Below are 23,169 nucleotides of genomic sequence, written 5' to 3' on the forward strand. Positions count from 1 at the left end.
ATCTCAAAATGCCCTAACATATTATGTTCCACACTTGTCTCACTTTCATCAATGCCCTTCTGCTTGGGAAAAATACCTTGGCGACATTCTCTGCCTCCAAATACCTGTTCTCTTCTTTATTCCTGAGTGGTCCTACCTTCCCCCTAGTTATCTTCTTGCTCTTGTATGCATAGAATGCCTTGGGATTCCCTTTAATCTTATTTGCAAATACTTTTCAGGCTGCTTCTGGCTCTCCTAATTTCCTTCTTGAGTTCTTTATAGTCTTCAAGTCCTGTGTTTAATTTTACCTTCCTAAGCCATACACACCATTATCCATAATACCATTAGCATTAAAATAAACACACTTGAACATCCTTTGAAAAACATTGTTTTGGCCTTAGCTGAAGTTCTGTATTCTAGTCAACACGTTAAAGGAAGGAAATGAAAGCAGTAGAGGGTCAAAAAGAGATTTAAATGAATGGCTTCGGATTTGAGAACTACAATTGAAATGACAGATGAGAAGTCAGAACTTGCTTTGGTGAAAAGAAAGCTGAGGGGCGATGTGAAAGAAGAAACTAAAATGATGAGGTGTCTGGACACAATGGAAAGTTGCAGGTTACTCCCTTTGACAGTGGAGTTTCAGGTGTAAAAGAAAAAGGAAGAGATAAATTGTAACATGATGAAAGAATGTTTTTATACAGCATGTGGTTGGACCTGGAATGCACTTCCTTCAGATGTGGTGGAAGTTGTTTCATTGTGGCCTTGGAAAGTGGATAAGAGAATTATATGGTGGAGAAAAACTTGCAAGGCAACTTAGAGAAAGCTGGTGGGGTATCCAGGGAGATGCTCTGCTAGAAAGCTGACTAAGACTCGATGGGCCAAATGTCTGCCTTCTGAACTGATCCCATTCTATGATTCTATGAAAATATGGTATTTTAGTACTGATATATCAAAGGAGAAAATGCAAATTCAAACCAAGAGATCCATCTTGGGAGAGAGGCAGGAAAATGTGTCCTAAAAAATCCCTCTTTTCCATTTACTGGGAACAATGGAACACCCATTGAACCTCTCACTGTAATAGGAAGCAGACGGTTTATATTCAACTAATCAAAGTTTTATTCTGCACTAATTAGATGAATGAACTCAAGATAACAGCTTTAGACAAGCATCCAAAATCAATCTACACCAAGTATCTGGGAAAAGGAATTGTACAATTAAAGCTAAACAGCTAAATAGATATTTTTTCTCTTTTCAATAGGTCACATACTCAACCCTCCAAGAAGTTGTTTACCATTTTATAAAAGTGACCAATGGAGTTTTGAAACCATACCTTGATTCCAAACAGTATTGCAACAAAATTGGTATGTTTGCATGTTGACACCACACATAGGTTTGGGATCTTTAATATCTCACATGGCGTCTCATTCAGAACAGTATGATTTAAATAAGGAATGGAACTCTTTTAAAAGACAATGAACACTTGGTTTTCTGCTATAGCCTTAAATGCTGGCCAGGCTCTCACTGGATCTTTTACACCCATCTGGTGGGATAGCTAGAGCCATAGCTAATGTCTCATCTGGCAGTACCACTCCTAATCAGTATCAGAGCAAGTATAATCATGGAGCTGTCCAGCACCACTTGCCTATACAACATATCCTGTCTACTTGTTCCTGTCAAAAAATGTTCAGTATAGTTGACATTATCTGATTCCCCATCTCTGGTAGAGGGTCCCAGGTATCACCCAAATTTTTGTGAAAAATAACTTGCCTTCTCAATACCTTTTTAAAACTTCTCCTTCCCATTTTACATTTATGCTGTCTTGTATATGTTGCCTTACTGTGTGTTTTTTTAAAAAGTTTATGGCCCCTTTTGCTCTCCTAATTTTGTTTTTGTTACCTCTATAAACCTCAAGAGCCTTCTTTGATCCCATACCTGTTGTATGTTTATTACTTACACACTGCCCTCAAGTTTACCAGGTCCATTTCTGATACCTCCCTCCCCTTTTCTCGATCTCTTTGTCTCTATATCTGGAGACTGCTAGTTGGTATTTTATGTGCTTAACATGAAGGACAACCCATACTTACAAAGTATAGATAAGGCTGTCTTTGAAACTACCCCCAGGCACCAACAGCATATTCCGGTCTTCACAGCTTTTAGGAACAGCTTTGTTACAAATGAACTGGGTTCACAGCTTTTCGGGAATATATTATGAACTCAATCCACAGTACTTTGTCAAACTGGTGGCCAAAGCGATTTGTTAAGTGTGAAGACCTAAACCCAAAAATTCACTCTAACAGCCCCTCCTCTTGGCCCTCCTGGACAAAATTAAATTTGTACCAGGAAAAGTCAACAAATAGGGCAGCAAAAACACCCTGTCTCAAAACTCCCCCCCGCCCAATTTCATGTGCTTCGATATCTATCCTAGCATTCCCTAATCGCTACCTACCAAATGTGTCCGGGGGGGGGTGGACAGATGGACCCAAATGCAGGACGCAGACACTGAAGTACTAGGGGGAGGACAGGAAGGGGATGCCATGGCACTTAAGGGTAGAGCTGGGGTTCAGGCAGAGCGGGACAGCTCCCCGAGGTTCAGGCGGGCAGGTAGACAGACAGGGCTAGGTGGCAATAGGCTAGTGGAGAGCCCTCCCTGGGCATGTATCCCAGGTAGGGCCGCCTCCCAGGCGGAAACACCGGAGGCCTGGGCACGACGCAGACCCCTAGGCGGGTGAGGGGCACTATCCCAGGGTTTGGGTGGAAGAGAAGGAGGGGGCAGAACCCCCGCTGGGCCACAGCGGGTCAGCCAGACATGCCCAACAGGGGCAAGGGGTAGGAACGGGCATAGGTCCAGGTTGACCAACACAACAGCCATAACAACGGGAAATTCAGAAATGGCCAGCAGACAGCGCGACCGCGCAGAAAACAAAACTGAGCAGAGAAGCAGGACCAGCGCATGGAAAGAAAGGTGGGGGAACGGACCAACCTGGCAGTACTGGTACGGGGCAGAGAATCATGATGAAGAATAGGTCTGAGTCCAGGCGGGGTAACAGAATGCAGAGACAAGTTCAGAGCCAACGGGGTAACAGAATGCAGAGACAAGTTCAGAGCCAGCGGGGTAACAGAATGCAGAGACAAGTTCAGAGCCAGCGGAGTAACAGAACAAAACTACCACCCCCTGGTCCCAATCCCAAGGCCCCTTATAAACACCTGCAGCTCAATGAGTTACAGGTGTGCCTCCTTGAACCAGGAGGGTCCTAACTAGATCACGGGTGATGGGAGGGACAACTGCAGAACCCGGAGTCTGCAACCCCCGGACCGAATCAAAACCTGGAACACGGTTCCGGACCGGACCCTAACAAAATGTTAAGCAGAGAGGCCGTTCCAAGTCTTTAGAAATGCGGCTCCTTTCGTGTGCCTGTCAGCTCTTCTCTGCAGGCTTACTGCAGCTTAATCACATTCCTTTGTCTTCAGCCCCTCATCCTCTGGCCACTGAAACTCTCCTTTCAGGAGCACCCACAGACCCTCTCATCGATGTATGGGAAGGGGTTGGGCTGTCCTCTACGTAAGTGTCTACAAGGAACTCTCCCTGGTGGCACCCCCTTCTGAACTTTCCTGTCAATCACTGGCCAAACTGCTAAAAAGGGCCCAGCTCCTCAGACTGGGGTGACTGCTTTCAGATGCCGTGTGCAGTCTGAAATGCAATCTAAATGGTGTAACTTGCCGTCTCTGCTTTAACTTAAAAATCCCCTACCATCTATTTTCCAATAATTTTCTATTCTATGCTATAAAATTAATCAACTACCTTCAGCAACCAGCCTTCTTTACAGAGCACCATCATCACACACTTCAGCAGGCTATTCATGGTTTTCCAACACACTCTCAGTGTCTCTGCCACACTCTCGGCGTTTTCTGCCTTTGCGTTTCCTCCGGGTATGTTTTCATCTGCTGTGGTCAGGTGTGTCATGGCTGGCTGGTGTTCCTCTTTTAGGTTCCCTGTAATTACATGGTTACTGGGTACACTTGATCCCCCACTCTGTCTGTGGGAGCAACAAGAGGGTGAGTCAAATGCTTGAACCTGAGTCCAGTGTTTCCACTGGCTGCCTCACTGAGTCTGTGCACAGACACACGTGTCATTGGTTAAGAGACCGTCAGTGGTCCTGTCCACCTGGGAGCAAACCCCGGCCTTTCCGGCAGCACCCTCACCATGACGTGGTCGCCGGGCGGTGGAAGGGCTATCCCCTTTCCCTCTGGCTCTCTCTGATCAGCGATTCACTGCTGTTGTTTCGCTCGGTCCTTCAACACTTTAATTTGGTTACAAAGGTCTTTCACATATTGGGTCATTCTATCCCTGTAAGCCCCAGGCTCCCTGCAACCTGTAATTACCCCATAGGGGAGTTGCACTGCTCGCCCCATCAATAATTCATAGGGGTTGAGACCCAATGGGGTTGCACGCAATCTCATCAGGGTTCCGGGTAATACATCAGCCCGTGTCTTTCTTGTCTCAGCTATAGCTCTGGTTAACGCATTCTTGATTGTTCAGTTCATCCTTTCTACCATCCCTGAACTCTGGGGGTAGTAGGCTATGTGGAACCGTTGTCGAATCCCTAGCAGTCAGCACATTTCCTTCATCACTTTCCTCGTGAAATGTGCTCCCTGATCTGAATCCACCTGAACTGGGGTTCCCCGTCTTGGGAGGATTTCCTGAACTAGGATCCATGCAGTGGTGCAGTGCTGACGGTCCAGTCCCTTGTTGGGAAAGCCTTTACCCACTGGCTGAAGTGATCCATAATCACTAGACAGTAGCTTTTCCCCCTGCATTTTGGTAGGGGCCCTGTGAGCTAGCAGATCTTTTGCACCAAAGGGTCTCTGTACGATGCTTGCTGTATCCTGTTTTGTCGAATACAGAAGCTGCTTTTATAGCAGCAGTAACACTCTCTCTGGTGATTTCATCCATGCTCCAACATTTATCTACTAATGTCTATTATAAATTCACTGACTTGGACTATACCTCTTTCCACCCTGTCTCTTGTAATAACACCATCCCCTTCTCTCAATTCCTCCATGTCCACTGCATCTGCTCTCAGGATGCAGCTTTTCATTCCAGAACGAAGGAGATGTCCTCCTTCTTAAAAGAAAGTGGCTTCCCTGCCTCCAGAATTATAACCATATAACCAGATAACATTTACAGCATGGAAACAGGCCATCTCAGCCCTTCTAGTCCATGCCGAACGCTTACTCTCACCTAGTCCCACTGACCCACGTTCAGCCCATAACCCTCCATTCCTTTCCTGTCCATATACCTATCCAATTTTACTTTAACTGACAATACCGAACCTGCCTCTACCACTTTTACTGGAAGTTCACTCCACACAGCTACCACTCTCTGAGTAAAGAAGTTCCCCTCCTGTTACCCTTAAACTTTTGCCCCCTAACTCTCAACTCATGTCCTCTTGTTTGAATCTCCTCTGTACACCTGTACTTGTAAATGTCCTGAATCATGGGAAGTTCACAACTACAGAAGCGCTGGGCCATCTGCACCACTCTCTGCAGAGTCCTGCCATTAAGAGAGGTACAGTTCCCATACCAGGCAGTGATGCATCCAGTCAGGATGCTCTCAATTGTGCCCCTGTCAAAAGTTCTTCGGATTTAGGGGCCCATACCAAACTTCCTCTACTGTCTGAGGTGAAAGAGATGCTGTTGTGCCTTTTTCACCACACAGCTGGTGTGTACAGACCACGTGAGGTTCTTGGCAATCTGCAAAGAAAGGTCCCCAATACATGAAACATCCTGATCTTTGTCTATAATATTTACAGATTGTTAGTACCACTCATAGTAGGGCCACTCTCTAAAGGACAATCCTCCCCAGTAATTGAGACCTGTGGAAAATAAACAAACTGAATTAGGCTGTGGTGTTCACTTATTTTGGTGGGTTTAATTTAGAGTGATCTAATATGAGTGGACTAATCACAGCCCAGAACATTTGAGTTCATATCACAACATTGCCTCTTTTGAGATATTCAATCCAGAAGAGATTTAGAATCTAAATTTTAACAATTGGGGGAGAAACCCTTGATGCCTTGACCCTTGATGCATTGCCTTTGGTTGGCGATTCCAGATCCGCATCAATATGTTTGACCAAAATGTCTAGCAGATCACCCACTTGTGGAAGTCAGTAGACTTAGCTAGCCTCGCAGATATCTTAAAACAGCAGTCCCATATAATTCTCAGTCTGTGGCAACCAAAATCCAGGATTGAAACTTTGGTTTTGCTTTAGAATGAATTAATATTTTAGCCTTCACTTGATTTGGTGAAGGTTATAATTTTACACTTGTTTTTGCAGAGATGTCCAAAGATGAATGCACAAAGGTACAAAAGAGGCCGCTGCCAACGTCAAAAGTAGTTCCAATTCAGCGTCTCTCAGTGTCTCCACCTGAATATCCAGGTAAACCTGAAATGATATAAAAACCATACAACGCTCAAAAAAAGCTGCCATTAAAGCAACAACTGTTCAGACCAGGCAGGACTTGTTTGTTGATTTGATAATATAGTGTCAGTTAAGTACAGTATGTTTAGCAGGCAGCTAGTTATGAAAGATTTTAAAGACAACAGGTTTTATTATAGCTGAGAGAAATCCTGCGTAGGGAATGATCAGTGCAAGCCCATTCTCGTGAAATCAATCATTTACTGTATAACTTACATTTGGTTTAGAATGGATTTACATCCTCCGGATTTCCTCAGTTGCATTCTGAATGTTGCAAACAATGACAGTGTGAACTTTTTCAAATGCTTTGCCTAGTGTTTCAATAAATTAAAATAAATTGAATGACAGTTCAAATTATATGGTGCATTACAAAGAGAGGGCTGAATTGCATGATTGGTCTTACATAATTTAATTCTGTGTTTTTAAACAAGGTGGTTAAACATTGATTATTATGCAATTAATCACAGCTCATCCAACCAATAACAATGCAACATTTGTAGCCATGAAAACCATCAATTTTTAACAGCAGTTGTTCATATGTAGTAATTAATAATTACATAAAATGTTTCAGGTACGTTTTAACTGAATTTACTTGTATTTACCTAAACAATACCAGAAGTATTAAAAGTGTATCACTTCCTTCTCATGGGTGGAGAGAGGAGCGAGGAGTCAGGGTTGTTCAGGTTTTGTGGTTGGACAAGTGAGAAGGATGGTCTGAGACAATATGGGAATCAAGTGGAGGTTAATCAGGTCATGTGTAACGTTGCTAGATATTGCCCGCGCAACATAACAGATGCTTTTGTTTTATTTCTTGTCAGTGCAAAGTGAAGGCAAGCAGGTGCATGAACTCACGATAATGATCTTAAAAATAGTGAACTTAGGAACGATTGTGCACAATTTACTTTTTACTATTAAAGATGCAAGTATGTGCCCTTCAAAAGATATAACATTTAAAATTCATGCATCTCCTTCTATAAGAGTAATGGAAATAAGTTTAGTGCATTTGGAATGAGCAACATACTATTTGAAACTGCATGTAGCAACATACATTCAAAACTGTTGCATAGCATTTGTATGAACTGATACTTCTATGACTAATGGATTACTATAAATGTGTTCTTGCAAATGGGCAGGATGAGGAACTGCAGGAAGAACTCAAAGGGTTAAGCGTGGTTAATGTTTCAGTCGAAAATCCTGACCCTCTATGTTCCTCCTGCAGTTGCTCCTGATTCCAACAGTTGCACTTTTCTGTCACCAGCCTGTGACTGGAACTAAACCTTACATCTAATTCAGGACCCATGAAAAAGTTTGAGGCTGCTCTGGCATCTATTAAGGGGCTGGCCAACATTACCTGGTCTGTTGTGGGGTAGTCATTGTCTTCCAGGTAGATATTGCTAGTTTTCTTAGTGATTGTCCAGCTCCCCTCAGCACTGATGTCACCAGCTTCCCTGATTGCATTTCTTACTGACCTGACCAAGCCTAGTGCTACGCACCTACCATGATCCAGCTATCTACCTTGCTGTCCACCATCAGATACCCAGTGGATTTCCATTCAAAGGTATGTGTGTAATGTCTGTTCAATGAGCTTGAGTCATGTGTGCAATAAAACGTCACTGCAATGAGCCTTGGCAGTCCCTCCTTTACTCCTCACAACTCAGTATTGTTTCATATGCCTTTATATCGGCAACTAATGTTTCCTAATGTCTATTTCAATTTTTCCACAGGAGCCAGATGCAGAGGCCCAGCCAAGGAAGAAACTGAACCTAATTATATGAATAATGAAAGTAGGAACTGCAATATAGTGCTGTGTCTTTCTTTGTGACTATGTTGTCCAAAAGAAAATAACAAATTCTAAAGAAAGACACAGAGTCTTTCTTTCTGTGTTCAGTGCTTTCTACTAATAAGGCAATTCTAGTTACTGGTTACTGTCCCACATTATCCATTTAATCAATATTCAGGAAAAAATTTGGTGTTATTAAATCAAAAAGAATCTTTGCAAATGGGCTAATCAGCCCTTTTAGAAATGTCTACTTCTCCTGTAATCCTCAAAACATTGCAACAAGACACCCCATGTGTCAAAGAAGAGAGGTTTTTATGTTATGTGAAGACTCCTCCAGACCATGGAGTCAGCTGACCCTTCCTGTCATGGGCTCAGGTGCTTTGTGAACTGCAGTTACCCAATCACCTATACCAAAGCCTGGTGGTAATTAATTAAAATTATGAGATGATTTTAATATATAAAATGTCTTCCCTGGGTGTACTTTAAATAACATAGTTTCCATTACTTTCATTATGATATTGTCCTTGCAGAACTGAGGGTTAATGATGAGGTTATAAATTGCAAACTCTTTTCTGATATTAAATAATTATTGTTTAGAGTGACAAAGAATAAAAATGGGAACTATAGAACATTAAGTCTATAGTTACTGGAGAGGATAAGATGAGTGTGCACCTGGAAAGACAGGGATGATTAGGGGCAGTCAGCATGGTTTGGAAGTGGGCGATCTGGATGAAGTTTTTCAACTCCCTTGGATTGTGAGTAATAAGAGAGAGATTTCAAAAGAAGCAAGCGGGAGTGATCAGGACATTCCTCATGCCACTATTTTGTGGGGGATTAGGAACTTGGATCGAGCCAATAAAAAAGATGCTAGGTTTAAGCAGAGCAGCCATTGTGGGAGTGGGCCAGTTGAGGCTTTTGCTCATAGATGTACGACGAGGAGAGTTGGAGGCTGGAGGTAGATTTTTTTCCCATTTAATTCTCTTTCTTCCTTGTTGCACAGTTAGAGCAGCGGGGATGTCAGTCAGGAGAGCCAAATGCTCCTCTTGCAGCATATGGGAAGGCAGCAAGACCTCCAGGCTTCATGATAACTGCAAGAAGTGTATCCAGCAGCAGCTTCTATCAACCATTTTGGAGCTGGAGCTCGATTAACCCCAGATCATTTGGGCAGCTGAAGGATTGACACAGAGAAATGGGTGTATGTCTGAAAGGGGAAAGGGGATAGGCTGCCAATGCAAGTAGCAGGTACATAGCTTTGGATGCTCTTTGGGGTTAATCAAGGTTAGGAAAACCACAGGGGTTAGGTCTCTGGGTCTGTGGCTTGGAAGGGAAGTGGGGAGATGAGACAAGCTGTAGTGAAAGATGATTCATTGGTTAGGGGAACACACAGGAGACTCTATGGATGAAAATGAGATTTCTGAATAGTATATTGCCCCTCATTTGCCAGGGCCAGGGATATCTCAGGTCAAGCTCACAGCATTCTTGTGGAAGGGTGAAGCCAGAGGCTTTGGTCCATGTCAGTACCAATGGCATGAGTAGGAAAGGTGATGAAGTCCTGCCAAGTGAGTTCAGGGAGTTTGATCCTAAGTCAGGGAGTCATAGAGAAGTACAGCACAGTCAATGCTGAGAAGCAAAACTGCTTACTCCCATCAAACTGCACTGGGACCATTGCCCTCCATAACCCTACCATCTACGTCTCTATCCAAACTTCTCTTACACGTTGATATTGAACTTGCATGTGCTACTTTGTACTGGCAGTTTGTTCCACACTATCACAACCTTCTGAGTGAAGACATTTCCCCTCATGTTCCGCTTGACCTTCTTACCTTTTACCCTTAACCCATGACCTCTGGTTGTTGAAAATCGCAGTAGAAAAAGCCTGTTTGTATTTACACTATCTAACTCCACATGATTGCACATTGGTAAACTATTATTGGGTATAATAGTATTCTGCACTTTATTATTAGTCAAGTCTATGCACTGCTAAGTGTGTTTTTAACTGTTACTGCTATAACAAAAGAAATTCTCACTCAGGATCAATAAAGTACTATTATTGTTATTTTGTATACCTCTAACAAATCTCCTGTCAATCTTCTATGTTTTAATGAATACAGTCCTAACCTGCACAATTTTTAATCTATTCAATATATGTATACTGTAATTGATTGATTTATTTATTTGTCTTCTATATTATGTGTTGCATTGAACTGCTGCTGCTCAGTTAACAAATTTCACGACACATGCCAGTGATAATAAACCTGATTCTGATTCTCTTCAATCTTTCCTTATAACTCAGGTCCTCCAGACCTGGCAACATCCTTGTAAATTTTTCTGTACTCTTTCAACCTTGTTTACTTCTTTCCTGTAGGTAGGTGACCAAAACTGCTGACACAATACTCTAAATTAGGCCTCACTAATGTCTTATACAACTTCAACATAACATACCAACTTCTGTACTCATACCAACTTCATACCAACTTTGAATTATGAAGGCCAATGTGCCAGAAGCTTTCTTTGCAATCCTATCTACCTGTGACGCCACTTTCAATAAATTATGGACTTGCATTCCCAGATCTCTTTGTTCTATCCCACTCCTCAGTGCCCTACCATTCACTGTGTAAGACCGACCATGATTGGTCGAACCGAAGTTCAAATTCTTGCATTTGTCTGTATTAAATACCATTTCTCATTTTTCCAGCTGATTCAGATCCCTTTGCATCTCTGCTATTCTTCCTCGCTGCCCACTACACCCCTAATCTTGGTATCATCTGCAAATTTGCTGATCCAGTTAACCACATTATCAACCAGATCATTGACATATATGACAAACAACAAAGGACCCAGCTCGGAACCCTGTGGCACTACTAGTCACAGGCCTCGAGTCAGAGAGGCAACCATCTACTACCACTCTCTGGCTTCTCCCATCAGACTGCACTGGGACCATTGCTTTATCAATGTCAAATCCAATTTACTACCACATTTAGAATGCCAAGTGGCTGAACCTTCTTGACCAGCCTCCCATGAGGGACCTTGTCAAATGCATAGCTAAAGTCCATGTAGACAATATCGACTGCCTTGGCTTCGTCCACCTTCCTGCTAACTTTTTCAAAAACCTCTAAAGTCGGTTAAATATGACCTAACACAGAGGAAGCTATGCTGACTATCCTTAATCAGTCCATATTTATCCAAATACTTATATATCTGGTCCTTTTGAATCCCTTCCAATAACTTTCCCACAACTGATGTCAGACTCACCAACCTATAATTTCCTGTTTTCTGTTTAGAGCCTTTTTTAAATGGTGGAACAACACTGGCCATCCTCCAATCCTCTGATTCCTCTCCTGTAGGGATGTTTTAAATGCCTCTGCTAGGGCCCCGCAATTTCTGCACTTGCCTCCTGTAGGAGGGAACACCATGTCAGGCCCTGGGGATTTATCCACCCTGATTTGCCTCAGGATAGCAAACTTCTCCTCTGTAATCTGTACAGGGCCCATGAAGTTGATGCCACTTTGCCTCACTTCTATAGACTCTATATCCATCTCCTGAGTAAATACAGAGGCAAAGAATGCATTTAAAATCTCCCCCATCTGTTTTGGCTCCACACATGGATTGCATTCTGATGTTCCAGAGGACCAGTGTTGTCCCTAGCAATCCTTTTACTCTTAACATATCTGTAGAATCCATAAGCACCTCATTTGTTCCTACTTGCTTTTACCTGCTATGCACATCCTTTTTTCTCTTATCCAGGGCCTCAACATCTCTTGAAAGCTAAGGTTCCTTACATTTGTTATCTATACCTTTTATTCTGACAGCCACATACAAATTTTGTACTCTCAAAACTTTGTTTTTGAAGGCCTCCCACTTTCCAAGTATACCTTTATCAGAAAGCAGCCTGTCCTAGTTCACACTTGCCGGATAATTTCTGATAACATCATAATTGACCTTTGTTCAATTTAGAACCTCAACCCACAGACCAGGACTATCTCTCTGAATATTTAATTTGAAACAAATGGCAATGTGGTCACAGGATGCAAAGTGTCCCCCTACATAAACTTCTGTTACCTGCCGTCTCATTCCTTAATAGCAAATCAAGTACTACAACGCTCTCTTGTTGGGACTTCGATGAACTGATGAAGGAAACTTTCCTGAACATATTTAATAAACTCTATCCCATCTAGTCCTTTTACAGCATGTGATTCCAAGTCAATATGTGGGAAGTTAAAATCACCTACAATAACAAGCTTATTACTTGCAACAATCTGTGATCTCTTAACAAATTTGTTCCTCTAAATCTCGAGGACTGTTAGGACTGTTAAAAGTTAAAGGACGGTATTGTGGTCTCATGATTGCCACCGACACCATGTGCTAGCAAAGCTAGAAATAGGAAGATCATACAGTTTAACATGTGGCTAAGGATATGGTGCAGGAGAGAGGGCTTCAGATTTTAGAGCACTGGGCTCCCTTCCAGGTAAGGTGGACCCAGACAGGCAGGACAGTTTACACCTCAAGTGGAAGGGGACTAATATCCTTGTGGGAAGGGTTGCTACTGCAGTTATGGGAGAATAGTACTGAAGTGCCAGAGCAGATAGTGGAAAGGTTGTGGCAAAAGGTGTGTTTCAGCCTAAGCATGAAGTCTGGATTCAAAGGTGGAGCAGGGTGGGACTAAGGTCATGTGTTATATGTAAATTACAAAGCAAGGAGTACTGTATTGTAGGAAAGGCAGATGACAGGAAAGCATGGATCAAATATAGAATTATGGCACTGTAGCTATTCGTAAGTCTTGGTTGCAGGAGCAGCTCCATGGTCCAGGTTTCCATTCTTCAAATGTGATTGAGTGGGAAGGATTAAGGGGACTATTAACCAGAGAAATTGTCATGGCAGTGCTCAGACAGGACAGGCTGGTGAGCTCGTCTACTGAGGATGCATGGGTGGAACTGAGGAATAAGAAAGATATGACCATGCAATTGTCTTTCCACTCTTCAAGAAGGGAAAAAGTCAGAAGCCAGTTAGTCTGACTTCAGTGGTTGGGAAGATGTTGGAGTTGATTATTAAGGATGTGGTCTCAGGGTACTTGGAGGCACATGATAAAATAGGTTGCAGTCAGCATGGTTTCCTCAAGGGAAAATCTTGCCTTTCAAATCTATTGGAATTCTTTGAAGAAACAACAAGCAGGATGGACAAAGGAGAATCAGTTGATGTTGTTTTCTTGGATATTCACAAGGCCTTTGACAAAATGCCACACATGAGTCTGCTTAACAAGCTATAAGCCCATAGTATTACAGGAAAGATTCTAGTAGACAAAGCAGTGGCTGATTGGCTGGAGGAAAAGAGTGGGAATAAGAGATCTTTTTTCTGGCTGGCTGTCAGTGACTAGTGGTCTTCCACGGGGTCTGTGTTGGACCAATTATTTTAACATTATTTGTCAATGATTTGAATGATGGAATTGATAGCTTTGTTGTCAGGTCTGCAAATGATATGAAGATAGGTGGAGGGGCAGGTAGTTTTGAGTAAGTAGAGAGGCTACAGAGGACTTGGACAGATTAGGAGAATGGGCAAAGAAACGGCAGATGAAATATGATGTCAGGAAGTGTATGGTCATGTACTTTGGTGGAAGAAATTAAAAGGTTGTCTATTTTCATAAGACCTTAAGGCACAGGAGCAGAATTAGGCCATTCAGCCCATTGAGACTGCTCCACCATTCGATCTTGGCTGATTTTGGATCCCACCCAACCCTATATACTTGCCTTCTTGCCATATTCTTTGATGCTCTGACTATTCAGGAAACTATCAACTTCTGCCTTAAGTATCAACTATCAACTATCAACTTCTGCCATGGACTGGGCCTCCACTGCAGTCTGAGGCAGAGCATTCCACAGATTCAGTACTCTGGCTAAAAAAATTCCTCCTTGTAGTAGATTGTTGCCTCTCTAACTGGAAATCTGTGACTAGTTGTGTGCCTCTGGAATCCATGTTGGGTCCATTGTTTCTCATCTATATTAACAATCTGGATAATGAAAAAGAATCTAGTGCAGGGGTCCTACCATTGACTGAGGGGTCCTTGGAACCTAGGTTGGGAACTCCTGATTTAGTGCTTTGCCGGCATATGTGCTGAATAAACTCTTTAAACCGATGGTTAAAATTGACACCTGTACACGGCTGGAAGCCTGAGAAGAGCTTACTTGATCAGATGATAATGTGGTAAATTGGATCAGCAAGTTTACAGGTGACACCAAGACTAGGGCATAGTGGAAAGTGAAGAAGATTATTAAAGCTTGAAGTGGGATCTTGACCAACTGGAGAAAAAGGGCTGAAATGTGCAGATAGCACTTAATGCACACGTGTGAGGTGTTGCACTTTAGAAAGGCTAACCAGGGTAGAACTTACATGATGAGCATTGAAGAGTGTGGTAGAGCAGAAGGACCTGGGAATTCAAGTCCATAACTACTTGAAAGTGGCATCACAGGTGTACAGGGTTGTAAATAAAGCTTTTGGCACATTGGCCTTCATAAATCAAAGTATTGAGTACAGAAGTTGGTATGTTATGTTGAAGTTGTATAAGACAGTGAGGCCTAATCTAGAGTAGTGTCTAGAGCAGTTTTGGTCACCTACCTACAGGACTGATGTCAATAAGATTGAAAGAGTACAGGAAAATATACAAAGATCTTGCCAGTACACAACTTCAACCAATTCTTTGTCTATCCTACTTTTACTTCTTCAAAGAATTCTGACAGATTTGTCAGGCAAGATTTTCTTTTGAGGAAACCATGCAGACTATGGCCGATTTTATCATGAGGCTCCAAAAACCATGAGACCTCATCCTTAATAATCAGCTCCAACATCTTCCCAACCACTGAGGTCAAAATAACTGGCCTATAGTTTCCTGTCTTCTGCCTCTCTCCCTTCTTGACGAGTGGAGTGACATTTGAAATTTTCCAGTCTTCTGAAACTATTTAGAATCGAGTGATTCTTGAAAGATCATTACTAATGCATCCACCATCTTTTCAGCCACCTCTTTGAAAACTCCGGGGTGTACATAATCTGGTTCAGGTGACTTATCTACCTTCAGATCTTTCAGTTTCCCAAGCAGTTATGGCAACTTCACATACTTAATGCCTCCGATCCCTGGAAATTATCCAACATATACTGCTAGTGTCTTCCACAGTGGAGACTGATGCAAAATAGTTTTTCAATTTGTCCGTTATTTCATTGTCCCCCATTACTACCTTTCCAGCATCATTTTCCAGCAGTCCAATATCCACTCTCACCTCTTGTTCACACTTTATGCATCTGAATAAACTTTTTTTGTATCCTTTCATATCTTCTTTAATATTATTGTTTAGCCTACTTTCATATTCCATCTTTACCTTCTTAATGAATTATTAGTTGCCTTCTGTTGGTTTTTTAAAAGCTTCCCTATCCTCTAACTTCACTAATCTTTTCTCTATTTTATGCCTTCTGGCTTTTATATTGGCTTTGACTTCTCTTGTTAGCCATGATTGTATCTTCTTTCCTTCAGAATACTTCTTCCTTCTTTGGTTGTATATGTTCTATGTCTTCCCAGTTGCTTCTAGAGATTCCAGCCATTGCTGCTCTGCCATTATCCCTGCTAGTGTTCCTTTCCAATCAATTCTGGCCAAATTCTCTCTCAGGCCTCTGTAATTCCCTTTATTCCACTGTAATACTGATGCATCTGACTTTAGGTTCTCCTTCTCAAATTTCAGGGTCAGTTTGATGATATTATGGTCACTTTCCCCTACAGGTTCTTTTATCTTAAGCTCTCTAATCAATTCCAGTTCATTGCACAGCAACCAATCCAGAATAGCTGATCCCCTAGTGGGCTCAGTCACAAACTGCTCTAAAAAGCCATCTTGTAGGCATTCTAGAAATTCCCTCTCCTGGAATCCAGCACCAACCTGATTTTCCCAATCTATCTGCATATTGAAATCCCCCATGACTATTGTAATGTTGCCCTTTTGACATGCATTTTCTATCTCCCATTGTAATTTGTAGGCCACATCCTTACTACTGTTTGGGGCTCTGCATACAACTCCCATCAGGGTCTTTTTACCCTTGTTGTTCCTTAGCTCTATTCACAATGATTCAACACCTTCCAACCTTATGTCACCTCTTTCTAATGATTTGATTTCATTTTTTACCAACAGAGCAATGCCACCCCTTCTGCCTTCCTGTCTGTCCTTTTGATACAATGCGTATCCTTGGCTCAGCTATAATCTTTCAGCCATGATTCAGTGAAGCCTACAACGTCATACCTGTCAATCTACAACTGTACTGCAAGTTCATTGACCTCATTCCATATACTGCATGCATTCAGCTACAACACCTTTAGTCCTGTATTCACCCTTGTTGATCTTGTCTGACCATACTCAACCTTTAGGTTCCTAACTTTGTCTGATGTACATAATTAACAACATTTCCCATTAGGACATTAGTTCCCCTCCAGTGCAGGTACAAATCGTCTCTTCTGTACAGGTCCCATTTTCCCTGAAAGAGAGACAAATGATCCAAAAATCATGCCCTCCCTCCCATACCAACTCCCTAGCCACATACTGAACTGTATAACCTCCCTAGTTCTGGCCTCACTAGCATATTGCAGGGGTAGCAATCCTGAGATCACAGTCCTGGAGGTCCTGCCCTTCAACTTCACACCTAACTCCCTGAATTCCTTCTGCAGAACCTCATCATTCATCCTACCCATGTCATTGGTACCTACGTGGTCCATGACTTACACAATCACAGCATTTGGTGCATAGTTTGATGTCGTACTTGAGCATTCATGCTGCAAAGTTTCTGTTTGGTATTTATAACCCATGTAATACAGTTTCTCAGTGTTAGATATGTGGTGAAACATGAGTTTTGTATGCTATGAGATAGCTATTCAATGTTTCTTAATATTATAGAGTTCTGATAGAGTGTAGGACATCAAAGATAAAACGGCCCAGGAATCAGCCCTTCATCCAACCATAACACCCTTCAACCTGTATACGAGCCCTGCCTGTACGTGCTGTCTCTCAGTTTCCTGTCTGTTCATGTGTCTATCTAAATGTTTTCTAAACATTGTAGTTTCACCTCCCTGATAGTGCACTGCAGGAACCTACCGCTATGTGTGAGGAAAATCTTTCCTCCTTTAAACTGTTCCCCTAATGCAAGATTCTTACTATAGTGTTTCTTTACCTGTTTCAGTTCTTGGAAAACTGAACCAAATGAACCTAGCGGGTAAGTGGAGAGAATTACGTTGGTATCTAAATTCGTTATCAAAAACTTTCATTACAAATTTTAAATGGCTTTTAATATTTTGTTTGTTTTAATATAGATGACAAGCCACCCAGTTACACTGCTCCAAAACCATGGTGTCTAAAGCATCGTACCAAAGGTAATCTTAATCCTCCACTTCCTTTCATGTGTTGTTGAATAAATGTGTTGACATGCAACAGTATGAAAAATGCACCTGTATCCTTGGTAAAAGCAGTTGATGATTTAACTTTCTTTCTATCACTGTTTCAGCTAAATATCAGTGACTAATGTATTAAAAATGGGCCATTCATTTAAATTCAGAACTTTGGGACAGTGATTTCACAGTGTTTTCTCTCTTTTCCATTAGATCCTTGTCAATCTCCCATTGGACTTAACATTCCTTCCCTCAACTAGTAAAATTCCACCAAAATAATGTGCAGCAGAAATGTCCAACTGTCACCATGACAACTGGAAAAAATGAGTTAAGACTGATTCCATTTTGTAGTTCTCTGTCCATAGGCTTCCAGATGATCACATGTCATAAGGTCATTCGAGTATTGTTTTCAATGAGGGTATCTGCAGACCCCAGTATTTATTGTGCTCAAAGACTTTTTATCAACTCCTTTTAAATCTTCCACCAGTTACTTTTCTTATATGTCCCTGGTAACTGGTCTTGACTGAGTAAGAAGTATTTTCTGTTTACTCTAATTCGGCCTCTTAATTGTTTATGCTTATTGTATATTTTTTATGCATCATCAAATCCGGAGTAATAATCACTTTGTTTTCCTTTACGTTGCTGTACTTTAGAATGGCAATAAACAACGTTGAATCTTCAATAAATTCATATACCCGTTTCTCATTTATTTATTTATTTATTTATTTGTATTTTATTTAGAGAGACGGGACTGAGCAGGCTGTTCTGTCCCGACAATCTGCACTGTCCAGCAACCCACCTATTTAATCCTCGCCTAATCACAGGACAATTTACAATCACTAATTAACCTACTACATCTTTGGACTGTGGGATGAAACCAGGGCACCTGAAGGAAAGTCATATGGTCATAGGGAGAATATGCAAACTCCTTCCATGCAGTGCCAGAATTGAACTCTGAACTTTGTGCTGTAACAGTGTCATGCTAACTGGCACGTTACCATTGGGCCCAGCTAATTCTGTTCTAAAACAAAACATCTCCAATGTTGCTTTTCTTTCACATGCTGACCACATCTTTGTAAATCTCCACTTTAGTACTAAAACATCCCTTGGTTAATATCTTTACAGAATCACATTAAGGGACTTCTTGATAAGGCCTGTGAAATGAAAAATCTACATATTCTGGAAATATGATAGAATAGGTGTGATAGAATCAGAGGGACAAGAGGGGGAGGTGTTGCATTGCTTGTCAGAGAAAATATACAGTGGTGCTTTGGCAGGATAGATTAGAGGGCTCATCTAGGAAGGCTATTTGGGTGGAATTGAGGAATGGGAAAGGTGTACTAACACTTACAAGGGTGTATTATAGACCACCTAATGGGGAGCGAGAATGGGAGGAGTAAATTTGTAAGGAGATAGCAAACATTTGTAGTAAGAACAGGGTTGTGATTGGGGGACATTTTAATTTTCCACACATGACTGGGAAACCCATACTGTAAAAGGGCTGGATGGTTTGGAGTTTGTAAAATGTGTGCAGGATAGTTTTTTGCAGCAATACATAGAGATACCAACTGCAGAATGGGCAGTTTTGGATCTCCTGTTAGGGAATGAGATAGGTCAGGTGACGGAGGTATGTGTTAGGGAGCACTTCGGGTCCAGTGATCACAATGCCATTAGTTTCAACATAATTATGGAGAAGAATAGGTCTGGACCCAGGGTTGAGATTTTTGATTGGAGAAAGGCTAACTTTGAGGAGATATGAAAGGATTTAGGAGGAGTGGATTGGGACAATTTGTTTTATTGGAAGGATGTAATAGAGAAATGGAGGTCATTTAAAGGTGAAAATTTGAGGGTACAGAAGCTTTATGTTCCTGTTAGGTTGAAAAGAAAGGTTAAAAGTTTGAGAGAGCCATGGTTTTCAAGGGATATTGGAAATTTGGTACAGAAAAAGAGAGAGATCTACAATAAATATAGGCAGCATGGAGTAAATGAGGTGCTCACGGAGTATAAAGAATGAAAGAAGAATCTTAAGAAAGAAATTAGAAAAGCTAAAAGAAGATATGAGGTTGCTTTGGCAAGTAAGGTGAAAATAAATCCAAAGGGTTTCTACAGTTATATTAATAGCAAAAGGATAGTGAGGGATAAAATTGGTCCCTTAGAGAATTAGAGTGGACAGCTATGTGTGGAACCAAAAGAGATGGGAGAGATTTTGAACAATTTCTTTTCTTTGGTATTCACTAAGGAGAAGGATATTGAATTGTGTAAGGTAAGGGAAACAAGTAGGGAAGTTATGGAAACTATGACGATTAAAGAGGAGGAAGTACTGGCGCTTTTAAGGAATATAAAAGTGGATAAATCTCTGGGCCCTAGGACCTTGTGGGAAGTTAGTGTAGAAATAGCTGGGGCTCTGACAGAAATATTTCAAATGTCATAAGAAACAGAGATGGAGCCGGATGATTGGTGTATCGCTCATGTTGTTCCATTGTTTAAAAAGGGTTCTAAGAGTAAACCTAGCAATTATAGGCCTGTAAGTTTGACATCAGTGGTGGGTAAATTAATGGAAAGTCTTCTTAGAGATGGTATATACAATTATCTGGATAGACAGGGTCTGATTAGGAACAGTCAGGCAGCATGTGCTGATAGAATGTTGTTCTTATCTGCGTCATGCGGTGCATTGGGCAGCAACCTTGCCATTTCTTTAGCATTTTTTCCCCTGTTTTTATGAGGTTGAGTTGCCAGCTTGACACTCAAACCCAGCACAGATGGAAAGTGTGTAAGGAGCTGGTCAGATTTGAACCCAGGACCACTCGCCACAAAAGTCCGGTACAAATGCCATTACTCAACTGGCCGGCTAAATGTGTTGGAGAGAAAAAAACAGTTAATGCCTCAGGTTAAGACCTCTTTGACAAGAATGGAAATTTGAGAAAACCAACATGCAAATTGGAGAACAGAGAAGAGGAAACAAAGGGAATGTGTGCAAAACAATATCGATAAAAGTTTACCAGATATTTTCTAACCAGTGGCAGAGGCTGAGGGGAGATCTGATGGAGATTTATAAGATTATGAGAGGCATTCCTGGGGTGGGAATGTCTAATACCAGAGGGCATTCATTGAAGGTGAGAGGGGGTAGGTTCAAAGGGGATGTGAGGGGTGGAATGCACTGTCTGGTACAGTGGTAGAGGCAAACACATTTAAGAGATCTTTAGATAGGTACATGAATATGAAAAGATAGAGGAATATGGAGATTGTGTAGGCAGAAGGGATTAGTGCTTAGGTGTTCTTGATTTGCTTTTTAGCTGGCTCAGCACAACATTGTGGGCTGAATGGCCTGTTCCTCCGCTGTACTCTTTTATGTTCTATTTAAGAGAGGGAGCTGCTTGCAGGAGTGTAACTATAAGATGGTGAATGACCCTAATGCTGAGCTGTTTTGGAGATACCTTGCACATGCAGAGTGGTACAGGGAATAGCAGAGTGTCTTTTGGTCCCAGGATGGTGGAAAGTTAAGAAGCAAATTCTTATCAAGTTATACAATATAGAAACAGACCAACTTTTAAAATATATAAGGCCATCAAAATTATCTTTGCCGCAATTCAGGAGTGGACTCTCTCCGTATCTATTTTAAATCTAATAGAGTTATGGTCACTAGTCTCAAAGTGTTATGGTTCGGTCTGGAACCTGCTTTCTGGATCTTGATCCAGTCCGCGTACTCCAGACTCCGGGTCTTGTAGCCATCCCTCCTTTCACCCTTAAGCCCAAATAGGATCATCTTGGTTTAAGGAGGTGCACCTGAGACCTATCGGCTTGCAGCTGGATAGAAGGGGCTCTAGGACTGAGTCCAGTTGGGGGTTGTCTTGCTCTGCCTTGTTTGTGCTGTTGACCCTGGCTTGGTGTACCCACTGTTAATCATCCAGTCTGTAAGTTTGTTCTTGTAGTCACCCTAGACTGAGCTCCCTTCTGATCCCTTGCCTCTGTCGGGTAAGCAGTTGCCCAGTGGGGGACTCTGACACTTTCCTACCCCTCTCTTCTGATGGATTGGGCCCCACAACCTGCCTAGGTGCTCTATGTCTTGCCCAGGCCCTATGTTCCTGCCTGGGTGGCTGGGCCCTGCACAGAAGTAATGTGGCCTGCCCAGGGGGCTATCCTCCCAGCATTCCCTGTCCCATAGATTCTGCCTTTGCCATGAACTCTTTGAACCCCAGGATCACTGTTGCATGTCATGGTCTCCCCATCTTGTACTATTCTTTAGTTGTTCCTGTCCTGCCCCTAGTACTTCAGTGCCTGCGTCCTGCACTTGGGTCCAGTCTCCATGTCCCCTTGTGACAAAGTGCTCTCTCCTGACACACACATTACTTGCTTTCCCAGTAGAATGTCTAATGTTGCTCCTTACCCTTTCCTGGATACACTTAATAAATTGCATTTCATCCAAGCCTTTTGGCATTATAACAGTCCCAATCAATAAAAGAATTTCAAAAGTGATTTCAAAGTTAAAATCATCTACTTTTACAACCCTAGTAGTTTTATAGCTATCTATAACCTCTATAAGTATTTGCTCCACTAATTCCCACATACTATTAGGGGCCTAAAAGGGTCATAGAGTCAGCACAGAAACAGGCCCTTTGGCCCATTGTCCATGTCAAAAGCCATCTAAACTGCCTACTTCTGTTGGCCTGCGCTGAGTCCATAATCCTCTATCCCTATTATCCAAAAATCTTAAATGTTTAAATTGAGCTCACATGGACCACTTGTGCTGGCAGCTCGTTTTACACTCTTACAACTCTAAGTGAAGAATTTTCCCTTCATGTTCCCCTTAAACTTCTCACCTTTCACCTTTAACCCATGACCTCTGATTGTAGTCCTACCCAGCCTCAATGGAAAAAGCCTACTTTCGTTTATCCTATCTATACCCCTTATTGTTTTGTATATTTCTATCAAATCTCCTCTCTATCTTCTACATTCTAAAGAATACAGTCCTAACCTATTCAATCTTTCCTTATAATTCAAGTCCTCTAGACCCGGCAATGTCCTTGTAAATTTTCTCTGAACTCTTTCAACCTTGTTTACATTTTCCCTGTAGGTAAGTGACCAAATGTGCACACAATACTCACAATTAGGCCTCACCAATGGCTTTATAATTTCAACATAACATCCTATCTCCTGTAGTCAATACTTTGATCTATGAAGTCTAATGTGCCAGAAGCTTTCTTTTTGACCCTATCTACCTGTGATGCCACTTTCAATGAATTATGCACCTGTATTCCCAGATCCCTTTGTTCTACCACACTCTGCAGTGCCCTACTGTTCACTGTGTTAGACCTACACTGCTTGGTCCCACTGAAGTGCAAACCCTTGTACTTGTCCGCATTAAATTCCTTCTGCCATTTTTCAGCCCATTTTTCCAGCTGATCCCCCTGCAAGCCATGATAGCCTTCCTGACTGTCCACTATTCCCCCTATCTTGGTGTCATCCATAAATTTGCTGATTCAGTTAACCACATTATCATCCAGATCATTGATATAGGTGACAAACAACAGA

The 23,169-nt window shown here is 41.9% G+C and overlaps 1 protein-coding gene across 1 annotated transcript in view; it reads left to right on the forward strand.

Annotated features, from left to right (window-relative positions):
- The window catches only part of LOC132394249 (signal-transducing adaptor protein 1-like), a 108,146-nt gene that overhangs the window by 80,010 nt on the left and 4,967 nt on the right, over window positions 1–23,169 (forward strand). The window contains exons 8-12 of the mRNA XM_059970134.1: window positions 1,238–1,340; window positions 6,317–6,418; window positions 8,182–8,241; window positions 17,436–17,468; window positions 17,566–17,625. Coding sequence (XP_059826117.1) covers window positions 1,238–1,340; window positions 6,317–6,418; window positions 8,182–8,241; window positions 17,436–17,468; window positions 17,566–17,625 — 358 coding nt within the window. The remainder of the gene's footprint in view (window positions 1–1,237; window positions 1,341–6,316; window positions 6,419–8,181; window positions 8,242–17,435; window positions 17,469–17,565; window positions 17,626–23,169) is intronic.

Source organism: Hypanus sabinus, chromosome 5 (genome assembly GCF_030144855.1).
Source record: "Hypanus sabinus isolate sHypSab1 chromosome 5, sHypSab1.hap1, whole genome shotgun sequence".
Lineage (NCBI taxonomy): Eukaryota > Metazoa > Chordata > Chondrichthyes > Myliobatiformes > Dasyatidae > Hypanus > Hypanus sabinus.